This window comes from Hemibagrus wyckioides, linkage group LG29, assembly GCF_019097595.1.
Source record: "Hemibagrus wyckioides isolate EC202008001 linkage group LG29, SWU_Hwy_1.0, whole genome shotgun sequence".
NCBI lineage: Eukaryota > Metazoa > Chordata > Actinopteri > Siluriformes > Bagridae > Hemibagrus > Hemibagrus wyckioides.
The window spans coordinates 18,977,296-18,995,343 of record NC_080738.1 but is presented as its reverse complement, the minus strand read 5'-3'; the positions used below and the strand labels follow the sequence as shown (position 1 = coordinate 18,995,343).

The 18,048-nt window shown below is 38.9% G+C and overlaps 1 protein-coding gene across 1 annotated transcript; it reads right to left on the bottom strand.

Annotated features, from left to right (window-relative positions):
* Positions 1-9,987: 9,987 nt before the first annotated feature.
* Positions 9,988-16,617, bottom strand: LOC131348983 (macrophage mannose receptor 1-like). Its single transcript, XM_058384243.1, has 6 exons — positions 16,531-16,617; positions 15,859-15,908; positions 13,873-14,265; positions 13,319-13,657; positions 12,900-12,994; positions 9,988-10,121 (listed from the first exon to the last, which is right to left on the bottom strand). Exons 2-6 carry the CDS (start codon positions 15,893-15,895, stop codon positions 10,014-10,016), a joined length of 972 nt encoding a protein of 323 aa, XP_058240226.1. The 5' UTR covers positions 15,896-15,908; positions 16,531-16,617; the 3' UTR covers positions 9,988-10,013.
* Positions 16,618-18,048: the final 1,431 nt, after the last annotated feature.

Genomic DNA, 18,048 nt, shown 5'->3' with positions numbered 1-18,048 from the left:
GCCATGGTTCTGTATTAGTCCTGAAAGCAGAGACAGGAGAACTGTGTCGTCAGCAAACTTGACCAGGAGACTGTTTGGCTGGGAGGCTCTGGAGTCATCAGTGTAGAGGATGAAAAGCAGCAGTGAGAGGACACAGCCTTGTGGGGAGCCAGTTGAGGGGTTAACAAGTCCAAAAAAGGTGTTACTGACCAAATCTCTCTGCATCTGGTTGGTGAGAAAATTGATTATCCACAGGATGAGCTGGTCGTCCAAGTGGAAATGGCTGTAGAGTTTCCAAGCCAGAATATGGGGCTGTACAGTGTTCAATGCTGAAGAAAATTCTTCTGCAGACAGTCTAGCTGATGTATTGGGGAGTTCCAGGTGAATGTGAATGGTGTCTATGATGTATGTTTATGTAGCACCAGGTCCTGGAGAAACGTTGTTTCATTTAACTATGTACTGCATCAGCTATATGTTGTTGAAATGACAATAAGACTTCTTGAATCTTGAATCTTGATCTTGAATACTTTGGCATCGCTAACTCCCCTGCTGGTGCGATATGCAAACTGCAGAGGGTCCATCAGTGAGTCGGTCTTACTGATGTGGACCATCTCCATTGCCTTCATCATCAGCGAGGTGAGGGCCACGGGACAGAGGTCATTTAGGGCTTTAATGGTACCACTTTTTTTTGGAATGGAAATAACTGTGGAGGGTTTCCACAGCTTGGGGACTGTGCTGCAGGACAAGGGGATCTGGAACAAAATCTGAAACAAGCCCCCTAGCTGCTCAGCACAGTACCTCAGAATGCTGTATTTTTTTTTTTGAGAGCTCTCGCCATGTCCACTGTGTTAAATTTCAGGGCAGAGTGGCTTGGTTTGTTTGAAGAAATAATTTCTTTGAGCTGAGTGCTATTAGAATAGAACAGTGATGTGGTGGTTTTCATGGCTGTGGGAGGGCCTTTGGGGAGTATGAGTCTGCATGCCTGGAATAACCATTCGAAGATGACAAAGATAGTCATATACCTCCAAGGTACTCTGGAGGAATCACTACAGTCTTTTGTGTACATGGGTTCTCAATAGAAGTGGACTGACATGGTAAATTTGGGGCCCATTGCATACGGTTTGAGAGATATGCGGGGGACCAGGAGACAAGCTCTTTGAGATGCCAGGAAATCAGTAGGTTGTGGATGCTCAGCCAGGGGTAACCAATACCTATATCAATATCTATATCTATATATATATATACACACACACACACACACACACAGGCACATATATAGAGACTCTTACCAGTTAAACAGCAGAGAAGAAAAAGTTTCAGCTTCATAATTAAAGGGTTGCTGTCACAAATGATAAGATGCAGCTTAAATAATGTAAATTAGAGGAGCATTGACATGAAAGTTTGTTAAATACTATCAAAAACACAGCAATTAATTTTACTTTTGTTAAATTTAATCTTATTTAAGCTCAGAAAAGTCATGCAGAATGTTAGAAACAAGAGTTATATACATGTTTCTCCTACATTAGCTTTCAGGCACAAAACAATAATGAAAGAGTTTAATTCAATGTTTAATAATTCATTAGAATTAATTATTATTTTTAAGGCTTTATTAGTTTTATTTAACAATAATTAATTGAACCCTTTATTATAAGCTTTTTAACTCAAGAAGACTATTATGCAATATATAAATTGAATTTGTACTATTATAGTATTATAAATTACATTTTAAATATGGTAAGCATTGAGAACTGAAACATACCTGTAAAATGAAATCTGAAGGCTGGTGATTCTTCAGTAGATCTTCACTGGTTGTGCACAACTCTCTCAAATCTTATCTGTATCTGTTTAAGTCACCCCTCTGTTTTAGAGTCTCACATGTGTGACTCAAACTGATTTCCATATTACTTTAACTGACATCAGACTCTATGAAGGAGTTCATCAGGTTCCTTCATTGTGGAATAGCCATGTACCAATAATCAGATCCAACATTCAACATGTACAATATTATCATGGCTGCTTTATAAGTCATCACTACCTCTTTTTAGTCAGCATTTTTGGGTGGTGAGATAAAATCTCACTGGCCTCTTAATCATAATGATTTCAAAATGATGGATCTACAAAGGTTGCAAAAGAAGAATTTTTACATGAACAAAGCATAACAATATTTAAAAAACAAACCAAGAATAGGAAAATGAGGAACAAGCTAGCAGGATGAGAGAAACAAATGATGATTCTTGTTACCATGGCAACCACAACATAATAGAGCCTCTGAAATATTTAAATATTTAAAACTGTAAAAACGTGCATGTTCAGTTTCATGCAGAAAATGTCCTGATTCATCAGTTTCCTCTTTTGGAGAATCTGTATGATTAAACTCACATGTCAAAAGCATGACTTGCATTTCGAGAATCAAAATAAAATATTTTTTTACATTGTCATAAAATCTGATGTTCTGGTTTTAGGTTTGAGGAACCAGTCTGTTTGCTTTTATTTAAATCTCTCAAGTTCTAGAGAAAATTGGGATGGAAATCAGTCGGTGTGATGTAAATCATCAGAAAGTGCTCCTGTTTTGCCTATGACACGCTATTAGAAAAACCCCAACAAACAGAATAAAACAACACTCTGATCAAACCTTTGGATCTGTTGTGGATCTGCTGTTGTCTGCTCACATGTTGTCAGGATTAGGTTCTTTTTTTATTCTGTTGCTGATTTACTTTTTTTGTTTTACTGTCTCTTTTTTCCACGACAGTATGTGTCTTTGGTTTGGTCTGTAACTAAGGTCCTTTTGATCACATTAAATTTGTTAATGTGTTATTTTGCATACTTCCAGGTGCTGTGCGAGTGGCAGTCTGCTGCAACACTCTGTTGTATTTTCTTTTGGTTTTGTTTCTTGTGTTTTCAATTTTTCTGATTGCAGTAAATCAAAAGTCCTTAAAACCTTGCCAATCATTCCAGAGCTATTCATCTTTCATATGTTCATTTATCAGCATTTATTTGAGATGTAGAGTTAATATTCTGAATCACAGAATCATTTTATATGACACCTTTATAAATTCTGATCCTTTGCTCTGTTTGCTGCTGATATGACGACCGTTTTGTGATGTGGTGATGATTTGTTTTTGATGAATAGATAATTGCATAGTGAATTAATAGCAGACCAGAATAAACTTTATTCTGTAATGGCTACAAAATAGGTTTACAAATAAAATTGTTTATTGCTGAATATACGGTAATATATTATTTGAGAGTTCTGTGCAGCCCTGTACTCTATTTAATACATATGGAACCTGTGGTTTAAAAAAACATTTTCCTAGCACCCCTTTTTCCTAGTTTGCCCTCGTTACTGTCGCCCCCATTCTCTTCAGGAAGCTGCCTCCACTTGTCACACACCACTTTTGCCCTCTGGGTAGCCCCTCCCCTCCTTGTCACCTACCCCTCTCCTCTAATGCACCCACCATCCTGCTCTCACTTTCACCACCAGCACAGCTTTCGTACCAATACATCAGGGCAGAAGTTTTGTAACACGTGAGACCCAGCAGTCAGGAGTGATGACCCTCAACCATCCATGTTGCTGCAGTGGCTGCATCTTGCTGAGAAGATCTCTCTGCACCCTCTAGTCCTAGAGAACACTATGCAGAGGACAGTATTAGCCTCACTAATGCAAGACTTTCACCTCTCAACGTAAAAAAGCATTAGGAGGAAAAAGAAAGGCTGTGCTAATAATTCTGAGTGCTGAACATCACCTAGCTACTCTTTGCTTAATCCTTCACTAGTTCACTTAAAGCTCTATCACCTGTTCTTTAGTTTTGTAGAATTTAGTGTCATGGACTATGGCTCAAGTCAAGGGGTTGTTTCCGTTAACCACTTAACCTGCTTTCTTTGAACCATTTATTATGACATAAATCCAAGTATCAGAATCAGCAGCTTATACCCGTGGTGTGGTAGTTTACACCAGGAGTGTAGTTGTTGTTGGTATGAACATCTGGTCCCTGATTTTCAAGGCTGAGGTGTCATTACTTGAGACATTTACTAAGGCATAAGTCCAATAAGCAATACCTTTCCTGCAATGGTGTAGTGGTTAGTGTCACAGGCTTGAGAGTGTGGTCCTGGGATTAAATCTGAGGGACCTTGCTTTTCCTTGCTTTCTGAGACATTTATTAAGACAAAAGCCCTACTCAAAGTACTCAAACAAGTAATCTGGACAGAAAGACATAAACCAAAAATGAACTTTGTTTGGAACCTAAATTCACAACACTGTGTTAACTTCATGGCGTTTCTTCACAAGTTAACAAGAAGGTCCCCTGTGACTCTTTTATTCTCCATCCAGAGAGCTCCAGAAGGAAATTTCTACAAACCACTGAACTTTAAACAGCTGACCACATCAGCACCATCCCAGGGAAAACACTACATCAGGGCAGAAGGTTGGTGTCACTTGTGTGAGACACAGCGGTCAGGAGTGATGAGCCTCCACAGGGGAAGAATCAGACATGGATGTTGCTGCAAGGGCTGCATCTAGCTGTGAAGACCACTCTGCATTCTCTAGTCTCAGAGAGAACTCTGCAGAGGCGGTCAGTATTAGCTTCACTAATGCAGGAGTTTCACCTCTCAAAGTAAAAACCATTAGGAGTTTAAAAAAAGCCTGTAGAGGACAACAGTGCAATCTGTTCACAGCTGACCACAAGCTTCATCATTTGTCCAGTTCTAAAGGAGGAGAGAGAAACAACACTGAAAGGACTTACCCTAAATAATGATAATAATAATAATAATAATAATAATAATAATAATAATAATAATAATAATAATAATAATAATAATTATCAAAGTCAAAAGTCAAAGAAGCTTTATTGTCACTTCAACCATATATAGCTGATGCAGTACACAGTGAAGTGAAACAACGTTCCTCCTAGACCAGAGGTGCTACACAGAACACAGACAAAGTACAGTGATGCAGACAAACATAGAGCTAAACATAGAGATAAAACTAAACTATACTTAAGGTGCAAGAAAAAAACTAGACATACAACAGAAGTGCACAAGATGACAAGACAAGACAGTGCAGACAAACAACATATAGACCGACTCTGTGCAAAAGAAATAGTGTTGACAGTGAGTGCAAATATTAAAGTTACAGTACATGTAAACAAGATCAATATAAAGTGTAAAATGTAATGTAAAGTGACATGCATGCAAACAGGACAATGTGTGTGTGTGTGTGTGTGTGTGTGAGCATGTGTGTGTGTGTGTGTGTGTGTGTGAGCATGTGTGTGTGTGTGTGTGTGTGTGTGAGCGTGTGTCCAGCTCAGTTCAGTTCTCTGCTAAGATGCCTGATTGCCTGAGGGAAGAAACTGTTTAACAGTCTGGGTCTGAATGCTTCAGTACCTCTTTCCAGATGGCAGGAGGGTGAAGAGTGTGTGTGTGTGAGGGGCTTGTGGGGTCATCCACAATGCTGCTTGCTTTGCGGATGCAGCGTGTAGTGTAAATGTCAGTGATAGAGGGGAGAGAGACTCCAATGATCTTCTCAGCTGTCCTCACTATCTGCTGAAGGGTCTTGCGATCTGAGACGGTGCAGTTCCCAAACCGGGCAGTGATGCAGCTGCTCAGGACGCTCTTGATGGTCCCTCTGTAGAAGGTGGTCAGGATGGGAGGTGGAAGATGAGCCTTCCTCAGCCTTCACAGGAAGTAGAGACGCTGCTGGGCTTTTCTGGTGATGGAGCTGGTGTTGAGTGACCAGGTGAGGTCCTCCGCCAGGTGAATGCCAAGGAATTTGGTGCTCTTGATGATCTCCACTATGGACCCATTGATGTTCAGTGGAGAATGGTCACTCTTTGCTCTCCTGAAGTCAACAACCATCTCTTTAGTCTTGTTGACGTTCAGGGAGAGGTTGTTGGCTCTGCACCAGGCTGTTAGATGTTGCACCTCCTCTCTATAGGCTGACTTGTCGTTCTTGCTGATGAGACCCACCACGGTCGTGTCATCGGCGAATTTGATGATGTGGTTGGAGCTGTGCATTGCTGCACAGTCGTGAGTCAGCAGAGTGAACAGCAGTGGAATAAGCACACAGCCCTGAGGGGCTCCAGTGCTCAGTGTAGTGGTGCTGGAGATACTGTTCCTGATCCAGATTGACTGAGGTCTTCCAGTCAGGAAATCCAGGATCCAACTGCAGAGGGAGCTGTTGATGCCAAATGATCGTATTGAATGCTGAACTGAAGTCAATGAACAGCATTTGTAAGTAAGTGTCTTTATTGTCCAGGTGTGTGAGGGCCAGATGGAGGGTTGTGGTGATGGCATCATCTGTGGAGAGATTTGGACGATATGCAAACTGCATGGGGTCAAGTGAAGGTGGCAGCAGGTTTTTAATGTGCCTCATGACGAGCCTCTCGAAGCACTTCATGATGATGGGTGTAAGTGCAACGGGATGGTAGTCATTGAGACAGGACACTGGTTGACTTTAGGCACATTGGGACGATGGCGCTGCTCAGAGAGATGTTGAAGATGTCTGTGAAGACATCTGCTAGCTGTTCTGCACATTCCCTGAGCACTCTGCCAGGAATGTTGTCTGGTCCAGCAGCTTTCTGTGGGTTAACTCTGCATAGAGCCTTCCTCTCGTCAGCCGTGGTGAGACAGAGCACCTCGTCCTCTGGAGAAGGGGTGGTCTTCCTTGCATCATCCTTTCGTGCCTCAAACCAAGCATAGAAGCTGTTCAGCACGTCTGGAAGGGAGGCATCACTGTCACAGGCAGGTGGAGCTGGCCTGTAGTTGGTGATGGACTGGATGCCTTGCCACATGCGCCGAGTGTCACTGCTGCTCTGGAAGTGGCCGTGGAGTCTCTGGGAGTGTGCACGCTTTGCCTCTCTAATGGCTCGAGACAGTTCTTATGGCCTGTGCTGTTCTTAGGGCATCCTTGTCTCCAGCTCTGAAGGCAGAGTCTCTGGATTTTTGCAGCACACGCACCTTTGCGGTCATCCACGGCTTCTGGTTTGATCATGTAGTGATGGACTTGGAGACGGTCACATCATCAATGCACTTTCCGACGTAGCTGGTCACTGATGACATGTGTTCCTCCAAGTCTGTGCTGTCGCCGCTGGTTGTCCCAGTCAGTGCATTTGAAACAGTCCTGAAGAGCAGAGATGGCTCCTGCTGGCCAGGTTTTAACCTGTTTCAGAACCGGTTTAGAGCATCTGACAATAATAATAATAATAATAATAATAATAATAATAATAATAATAATAATAATAATAATAATATAACAGTAGTGTTTAAAGCTCATGTTGATGGTGTAAGCCTTGTCCAGCTGTGTGTTTTGATTAATATGAGAAGACTTTAATAATCTGACCAGAAGCTGCTGCTCATCCTGTGCTTTCTGTCTTTATCAACAAACTCTAACATTCCCACAAAGACTCCCCCAGAGCCACAGGCCCTTTTTACAAATCTTGTAAAACATCTTTTTCCCACTCACACTTAATAATATATATTTAAAGCAAGTCTTCATAGTGAGCAGATTAAGTAAATAAAACACACACATGCATAAAATAAAAAGTAATAGCTGTATCTTCCAATATTCTGGTAACCAGAAACAAATAATAAAGCAGCAAAAATGTATACGCTTACCTTATGTTGATTTTCCCTTCTGTTAAAATCAAGTTGTAAAAGGTTCTAGACTGTAAATCAGTAATGCTGGAGCTGCTCTCCTGCAAATTATTATATTGGATATACACTTAGTGCTTTCACTTTTATTTAAATATGCCTCTGCGTATTAAAGTGAGAAATATTACATACCAGTGTGAAACAGTGTGTGCCGGCAACAGTGTCATGGGCAGCCAAGGCTCATTGATGCACGTGGGGAGTGAAGGCTGGCCTGTGTGGTGTGAGCCAACAGACGAGCTGCTGTTGCTTAAATTGCTAAAGAAGTTAATGCTGGTTTTGATATAAAGGTGTCAAAATACACAATGCATTGCAGTTTGTTGCGTATGGGACTATCATTTGACTGGAACAGAACAGAAGAGTCTTGATGTATACCAACCTCTTATCCTGAGAGATGAGGCTCATACAGTTCATGCAACAACATCCTATTGAAAGATATGGAAAAAGATCAACTTGTAAAAGAATAAAGGAAAGGTATGGAGAGGGCTAGAAAATGCTAATGATCAGAAACATACTACTTCATCTTGTGTGTGTGTGTGTGTCAATGTAACTGGTTCAAATTTCATTTACTGGTGATTGCTGACCGAAGCAGAAAGATGAAGTGTGTAGGGCTAAATGTGATCTATCCACACCAGCTTGATCTTTTAATTAGGTTTTTGCTTGATCATCTAATTAGGTTTTGCAATTTTAAGAATTCTGAAACAATTGGCCATTGCTCAATTAAAATTCCAGAATTATTATGGTTTGTTTTGTTTTTATGTTTTAAGCCTTTCCAGCAAATATCTATAACAGATGATCATTAAAACATACCTGTAATATATAAATCTGAAGCCTGGTGTTTCTTCAGTAGTTCAGATCGAAATATTCACTGCTTGCACATAACTCTCTCAAATCCTCTTACTTCACCTGTCCTTTAAATCCTGGAAAGATTCCAGCAAATGTGACGCAGACTGATTTCCATGTTACTTTAACTTTTACATAGACACCAGACTCCTTATTTAAACAAAACCAAATTCTGACCCATCTTCCTCAGATTTCAGCACAGAAAGCAAGTGAAGAAGTTCATCAGGTTGCTTTAGTGTGGAATAGCCATGTGCCAATAATCAGTTCCAACATTCAGCATGTAGAATATAATCGTGGCTGCTTTATAAAATCATCACTGCCTCTTTTTGGGGGCAGCACTTTTGGGCAGTGAGATAAAACCTAACACATTTGGAAAAATGTAGAGGCATCTTACTCATAATGATTTCAAAATGATGGATCTACAAAGGAGCTACAGAATATTGTAATCATAAAGGAAGATCTACATGATGTGTTAAAGGACAGAAAGGTCAGGTCAGGATTTTTACACAGTGTGACAAGTGCATTGTGATTATTTGAATACATTTTCTTAGCAAACAAAAAGTTGGACTGCTCTTCAGTGTTTGATTAATATGTAAAGCAAGCCTTCACACTACAGTCTACAACTATAACAATAAAGAGTCCTGATTTACATAGGAAAAGGAGTGTTACCTAAGACCACCATTCGGTGTCACAGGTCTAAATGTCACAGAAAGAGTCCCATATTAGACAGCACAATCCTGCAAAGTTAATATTAGAGTAAATCCTTTTCAGTGTAAAACTGTACAGAATTAACAGTGGAATAAATCCACTTTGTTTAGAAACAACTATATAAGCAGTCAGAGTGTAAATGCTGGGATTTGGAGTCAGCACTTCTGTAGCTCAGATAGTCTAGATATTCCTCAGATGTTACTAAGTGCTCTGCTGAATTATTTTTCTGCAACAGCTTTCTGACCCTTTGCTCTGTTTGCTGCTGAGGACAGATTTAAAGTGTTGTAGTGATGATGCTGTTATGGATTCATCGTGAAACATATATACCAAATTAATAGTAGCAAAACATAATAAACTTAATTCTGCACTGGCTACAAAAAAGTGAACAAAGGTTTATTTATTAATTTATTTTGTTAATTACTACATTACATATTTTAATAATGCCCGCAGATGGAGAAAATAAAAAAAAAACATGGGGAGTAGTAAATATATGTACATTTGTAATGACAGGGTTAGAAGAAAAAATAAAGGACATTCAATATGATGATTCAACACACACACACACACACACACACACAGTGTTTAATAACAGGTTCTACTATATTGTATATGAAGAATATTCCACTAGGACACACTGATACATTAAACCCAGTTATCCAGTATTTTAACATGTTCTCTTCCATCATCATCATGTCAAGTGATCATTTGCAGGAAAATCTGTATGTTCAAAATTAAACCTCAATCATAAAAATAACATTTGCTGTTGAGGAGACTAATCTAATCCTCCTACTGATTTAAGGTTTAAATGTTATAATTTCTGTCAGCTTGCAGTCTACTTTACATTACAGATCATCTTTGTTTCTCTTCTGGCAGATGTTTCCATCTGGCTGCACCCTCCAGGTCACTGTGGTGTTCTCCAGCATTCCATATTCTTCCAGTTTCTGCTTCACCTGAAAATCAGAATCAGAATTTATTTACTCAATACCTCTTCTTCTTCTTCTTCTTTCGGCTTTTCGCTTCAGGGGTTGCCACAGTGAATCATCTTCTGCATCCTCAACACTTACACCCACTAGATTCATATCCTCATTTATTACATCCATATACCTCCTCTTTGGCCTTCCTCTTTTCCTCCTGCCTGGCAGCTCCATGTCCAACATTCTCCTACCAATATACTCACTCTCCCTCCTCTGGACATGTCCACACCATCTTAACCTGGACTCTCTAACTTTGTCCCTCAAACATCCAACATGAGCTGTTCCTCTGATGTACTCGTTCCTAATCCTGTCCAACCGTGTCACTCCCAAAGAGAACCTCAACATCTTCAGCTCTGCTACCTCCAGCTCTGACTCCTGTCTCTGTCTCAGTGACACTGTCTCTAAACCATACAGCATGGCTGGTCTCACCACTGTCCTGTACACCTTCCCCTTGATTCTCGCTGAAATTTTTCTATCACACAGAACTCCAGACACCTTTCTCCACCCATTCCAACCTGCCTGCACTCGCTTCTTTACCTCTTTCCCACACTCTCCATTACTCTGGACTGTTGACCACAAGTACTTAAACTCCTGTACCTTCTTCACCTCTTCACCCTGTAATCTTACTGTTCCACTTCCCTCCCTGTCATTCACACACATGTACTCAATCTTACTACCACTGACTTTCATTCCTCTTCTCTCCAGCGCAAACCTCCACCTCTCCAGGTTTTCCTCCACCTGCTCCCTGCTCTCACTACAGATCACAATGTCAACTGCAAACATCATTGTCCAAGGAGACTCCTGTCTGACCTCCTCTGACAACTGGTCCATCACCATAGCAAACAGGAAGGGGCTCAGAGCCGATCCCTGATGCAGTCCCACCTCCACTCTGAACTCCTCTGTCTGCCCTACAGCACACCTCACCACTGTCCTGCTCCTCTCATACATGTCCTGCACCACTCTGACATACTTCTCTGCTACTCCTGACTTCCTCATACAGTACCACAGCTCTTCTCTTGGCACCCTGTCATACGCTTTCTCCAAGTCTACAAACACACAGTGCAGCTCTCTCTGACCATCCCTATACTTCTCCATCAACATTCTCAGAGCAAAAATTGCATCTGTTGTGCTCTTTCTGGACATGAAGCCATACTGCTGCTCACAAATTTCCACTACCTTCCTTAACCTAGCTTCCATTACTCTTTCCCATAGCCTCATTGTATGGCTCATCAACTTTATCCCCCTATAGTTGCTGCAACTCTGCACATCACCCTTATTCTTAAATATCGGCACTAATACACTTCTTCTCCATTCCTCAGGCATCTTCTCACTCTCTAAAACCCTGTTAAACAGACTAGTTAAAAATTCCACTGCTGCCTCTCCTAGACACTTCCAGACCTCCACCGGGATGTCGTCAGGACCAACTGCCTTTCCACTTTTCATCCTCTTCAAAGCCTTCCTGACTTCATCCTTTCTAATCTTATCTACTTTCTGTTCCACAGAGTTCACCCCTTCTACTCTTTTTTCCCTCTCATTTTCCTCATTCATCAGCTCTTCAAAGTACTCCTTCCATCTCCTCTGTACACTCCCCTCACTTGTGAGCACCTTTCCATCTCTATCCTTAATAACTCTAACTTGCTGCACATCCTTCCCATCTCAATCCCTCTGCCTAGCTAACCTGTACAAGTCCTTCTCTCCTTCTCTAGTGTCTAACCTAGTGTACAACTCATCATACACCTTCTGCTTGGCCTTAGACCCCTCCCTCTTCACTCTGTGCTGTAACTCCTTGTATTCCATCCTCTTAGCAAAGTCCACTGCCATCTGTCATTCAAGGTTCCTTTCCTTAACTCCAAACTTGCCCATCACCTCCTCATCACCTGTGTCCCCCTCACCAACATGTCCATTAAAATCTGCTCCTATCACCACTCTCTCCCCCGTGGGAATACTCTCTATCACCTCATCTAATTCACTCCAGAATCTCTCTTCCTCCTCTAACTCACAACCTACCTGTGGGGCATAACCACTAACAACATTCACCCCTTCAATCTCTAACTTCAGACTCATCACCCTGTCTGACACTCTCTTCACCTCCAGAACATTCCTCACAAACTCCTCCTTCAGGACCACACCTACCCCATTTCTCTTACTATCCACCCCATAATAAAACAGCTTGAATCCTGCTCCTATACTACGAGCCTTGCTACCCTTCCACATGGTCTCCTGTACACACAGTATATCCACCTTCCTTCTCTCCATCATATCAGCCAGCTCTCTACCTTTCCCTGTCATAGTACCAACATTCAGAGTTCCTATTCTCAGTCCTACACTCTTACCTTTCCTCTTCTCTCTCTGTCTACGCACTTTCCTCCCTCCTCTACTTCTTTGACCAACAGTAGCCCAATTTCCACCAGCGCCCTGTAGGTCAACGGCGCCGATGGCGGTCGTTGTTAACCCGGGCCTCGACCGATCCGGTATGAAATTTAGAGTACTGATGATTCACATGGTTAAATTTGGCAATGTTTTACGCCGGATGCCCTTCCTGACGCAACCCTCTCTATTTATCCGGGCTTGGGACCGGCACAGAAGTCATTGGACTGTGACCCCATGGCTAGATTATTTACTCAGTACCATTCCTGAATAATAACACATTTCTGTAATATCTTTAAGCTTTCTACACTTAACACTGCAGGAGCTCAGTGTCTCTCACATAAACACCATAACTGTGTCTGTATTTCTACTAATCCTGAGACTCACTTGTTCTAAAATAGACGACTGTACAGCAGGATCTAACACACTGCCATCAGACTTCACCTGCAGTCTCATTATCTGCTGTTCCGTCGCTGGTAGAACTGTGGAACACACACACACACACAATCACCAATTAAACCACATGGTTGTGTAAAAAATAATTTTCTTTTTGGTGATGACTTGCTGTATTTCCTCCACTGTAGTATTTGTCTGGAAATACTTTTAACACCACTAGATTTTTTTTCTAGCTTCTGCTGTACTAAACGTTCCTCGTGCTCCAGCAGTGATTGAACACGATTTTTTTATTTGAGATTTACTTTGATAAACAAAATCTCCATATGAAATTTGACACATAATTTGGAGGGTTTTTTAAGTTTCAGCTGAATTGACTTTAGCATCAGAAACAAAGACAACAAAAGACTCACTGGTGTGACAGAAGAAATAATACATGTTGGTGCAGGGTACATCGTTGAAAGGTCCGATACCCACTGCACAGTTTTCAACTCCGCCATAATTATTGGGTGCTCCGGAACCCCAAGGTAGGTTTGAAGCAATGGTCCCATCTGACCACTTCCATGTGTCTCTGTAGAGTCCAAGCCAGGAATCACCCTGGATGTCCCTCACCTTTAATAGTAAGCTGTTATCTGAGCTGTTAAGAGAGCTGGCCAAGTCTGTGTGATGTGTTCGACAGTAAGCCAGAGCATCTGTCCAGGTCAAATAAGGACTAGAGATGCCGATGAACCTGGAAGCACCACTGAAATTAGCTGTAAAATGCAAAAAAAAAAAAGTATATAAAAAACTTAATAAAGTTTTAAAATGAGTAAGGTTCATTTATTGGCTGTATTTTTAAGAAAAGTGCTAAATTTTATTGAAAGTCTACAATTTAATTTATTTTACTTTCATTTAATTTATTATGTAATATATTAATGCAAAACTGGACATCAAATCAAAACTGAGCAAAACAGTGACACTGACTCACCATTGTAGCATATGAAAGGTCTCAGCTGAGCACAATTTATATCTATCCAATATCCACCTGAAATCATTAGAAGACATGATTCTCCCCCAGCATAATTAATGGCATCATAAGGGTACCATTTGATAAAAGTGACATTCTTCAGTGGGAGCTCATTTAAAGACCAGCGCCAGCTATTGATATCATTGTACAATCCAATCCAGGCAGGTGACGCCAGGCCTTTGCTTGCAGCTTCGTTCTTCAATCTTACCCAGTCATCATCAGTTACTACTGTCGCCAGGTCAGTGTACTTCTCCCGGCAGTAACTCTGTGCACTGGACCATGTTGCAGTTGTCTTTATTAGGTAATATTTATGATGGACTGTTCGCACGTGGGACACATCGACTGTGATGAGACCTGTTATTGATATAATCAGTAAAATTACACAGGTAGATAATTACATATAAACATTACTAATAGCTACATTAAAGTAGTCTGTAAATCTCAATCAAATCCTGCAGTTCAGCCTGGTGTCCAGTCCTGTTTTAGTGCACACAACAAATAGAGAAGAATAAATATAACAACTGCACAATTTTCCTTAACTGTGTCTCCTTGTTTGCTTTTCTCACAAATCTTCATTTACTGACAACTTGCTTTTGATCAAGTACTTATCCTGTGTGTTATAGTTACTTAATAAAGCTTACTGAAGACAAAATTCAAATTGCGTCGTCATGCTTTTATTCTCTTTAATTAATACATTCAAACAATATTTTCATTACTGTGTAAATTCATTTTCAGAAATCATCACAAATTGTTTTTGGTTAAGTTATATGTATGTATCTGTATTCGAAATGATTTCACTGAGCTCAGACGGTGACAGCTTAGGAAAATTAAATATTAAAAAAAAAACTATAATGTACAGTACTGTGGAAAAGCCATCCATTTTTTAAGAATTTATTTTTGAAATCTACATAATTTATAATTAATTACTACAGAAACATTTTCGATTTCCAAATAGTTTTCCAGCAAGAATGAAAAGTTACAGAAAAATGTCAGTAAAGCATTACATTAAATAACAAAGCAGTCTTTGGATAAAAAACATAATGATGGTTGCTGCAAGTTTGACAGTCAAAGTAGCTTTATTGTCACTTCAACCATATATAGCTTATGCAGTACACGGTGAAATGAATCCACCTAGACCAGACATGCTACACAGAACAAAAATAAACTACAGGACAAACTTAGTTCTAAACTATACTACAAGGTGCATTCTATAAAACTAAACATACAACATAAGTGCCCAGGATGACGTCAGTGCAGACAAATGTGCAGTGATGTGTGTATCTAAATATTGAAAGTGAACAGATACAAATATTTAAATTGATGTGTGCATGTAAACAAGATCAATTGTGTGTGTGTGTGTGTGTGTGTGTGTCCATCAAATTCTCTAGAATAACTATGGCTGGTTTTGCAAGAGACTTTTGTTTCCTTTATGAATGTTCGCTACATTTTAAGGTATATTTTTTATGTAGAAACACTAAATTTCAGCATTTCCTTGCACTTTATAAATTAATAAATAAATATTTAATAAAATATTCACTAATCTTTCTCACATGTTGCTGGATCCATGTGAATTGTTTTACATGACCACAGTGTATGTAATATTAATACAGAACATTAATAGAGTACTGTTATTGTAAACTATTTCGAGTATTCTACTTGGTACTCTTGGAGTATATGAGTAATGGAGTAACGTAAAACATTTTGGAAAATATTTGTGATCCCCATCACCACATTGTGGTAAAGAGATTTTAAATGTTGAATAAGTATAATAAAAAATACATAAATGATTTAAACTCCAAATTGAATGATTTGATTAAGAATTTAAAAGTGTATATAAACTATTCATATATTGAATGTTGAATATTAATTACTGACTCTAGTGAACAATTATCTTTAAGTTAAAGACATTATAAATAAAAATGATATATTTTTAAAAAAGGCTCTCACCAGTGAAATAGAGGAGAAGAAAAAGATTCAGCTTCATGATGAAAGGGTAGCTGTGGAGTCACAAATAATAAGATGCAGCTTAAATGATGTAATAAAGCTTTCCAATGTTATTTTGAAATCAGCAGGTTAGAGAAGCAAAAAGAGTGTTTTGTAGAAAATACTCTAAAAAACACAATAATTAATATTAAATCTGATATGTGATATATGTATATAAGTACATTATGCATTATATATATATATATATATATATATATATATATATATATATATATATATATATATATATATTCTCTACATGCTGTATGCAGAGTTAAGGTACAATGAAATATTATTTAATGTTTAAAAACTTTAATTCAATGTTTAATACTTCTTTTAAATCCTTAACATTAATTATTTCCTAAAAAATAACAATTGCTCCAAGATTTTCTTTTTATTTAACAATAATTAAATCACACTGATTTAACTCTAGATGATGTGATGATGTGTATATTGTGCATTAGATAAATTGAATTTGTACTTTTATTATACTATTACATTATAATTTAAATAAACTGTTACTGATTATCTTATAATTGGTTTTACATACAGTAACAAACTAAAATAATCTATTATTGTAACTTAAGTTTCAAGTAATCCTAACAATAAGGAAAAGCACTGAACATTAAAACATACCTGTGTAATCAAAGTCTGAAGGCTACTGTTCCTTCAGTAGCTTGGTTATAGATCTTCACTCTTTGCACACAACTCACTAAAAAGCTTATCTGCTTACTTCACCTGTCATCATCTTAAAAAGTAAAATTGTGCCACATGTGACGCAGACTGATTTCCATCTTGCTTTAACTTTCACATAGACACCAGACCACCTTATATAAACAAAAGCAAATTCTCACGCATATTCCTCAGATTTCAGCACAGAAAGGAAGTGGAGGAGTTCATCAGGTTCCTTTACTGTGGAATAGCCATGTGCCAATAATCAGATCCAACGTTTAACATGTACAGTATTATCATGGCTGCTTTATAAAGTCATCACTGCCTCTTCTTGGTAACTTGCAGGCAGCATTTTTGGGCAGTGAGATAAAATCTAACCCATTGCGAAACCAGAGGAAAAATGTAGAGGCATCTTAATCATAATGACTTCAAAATGATGGCTCTACAAAGGAATTAAAGGATCTACATGATGGATTAAAGGCCAGAAACAGGTCAGGATTTTTACACCTTACAATGTGAGGAGAAGATTTTCTTAGCAAATTAAAACTATCCCTGCTCTTCAGTGTTTGATTAATATGTAAAGCAAGCCTTCACACTGCAGTCTACAACTATAACAATAAAGATACCTTATTTCCATATGAAAAGAAGTGTCACCTAAGACAAGCATTCAGTGTCACAGGTCTAAATGTCACAGAAAGAGTCTCATATTACACAGCAAAAACTTGCAAAATGAGTATTAGTGTAAATCCTTTTGTCAGTGTAAAACTGTAAATATTTAACAGGAGAATAAATCCACAGTGCACTTTGTTTACACACAACTATATAAGATTCAAAATCAAGCATGATATGAGGACAAATTTGAAGTGTTATGATGATGATGACGTTATGAACTATGTGTTCGAATGACTTGACAGGGTGTGACCTCAGGGTATAGGCACAATATACAAGAAAAACAGCTATTACGTCTTATAACAAAAAGACTATTGTTATTAAACAATCCTCAATAAACACATGCATATATAGTGTGCAAACAGTTCTACAAAAGTATAAGCATTCAATTATATTATATCTAAACTTTCTTAACAAACATAATACTTATAACCAACGTAACAAAACACAAACATCTAAATGAACAATCATTACACTATCTTAATAAAATACCTCAAACACATTTTTAATTACTACAATTATTCCGTCATGTAGCAGCAACCTGCGTGGTCTCCGCTAGCATAGCTAATTCGGCTACATTCCAACCACATGTGCGCGGATGTGGTAACTTATAACGGTTTAAACTAAAAGTGCATTAAAACTAACACCAGGAATTATTAAATAAACATTCTATAAATATTTAGTGAACATAAGGTGCGATTGCATCACTTGATCACCTGAAACGATAATAAAACACACAGGAAACAAGTCAGTTTTGCCATGTGTTCTTATGACTTGGCAGGGTGTGACTTCTTCATCTACAGGTGAGGCTCT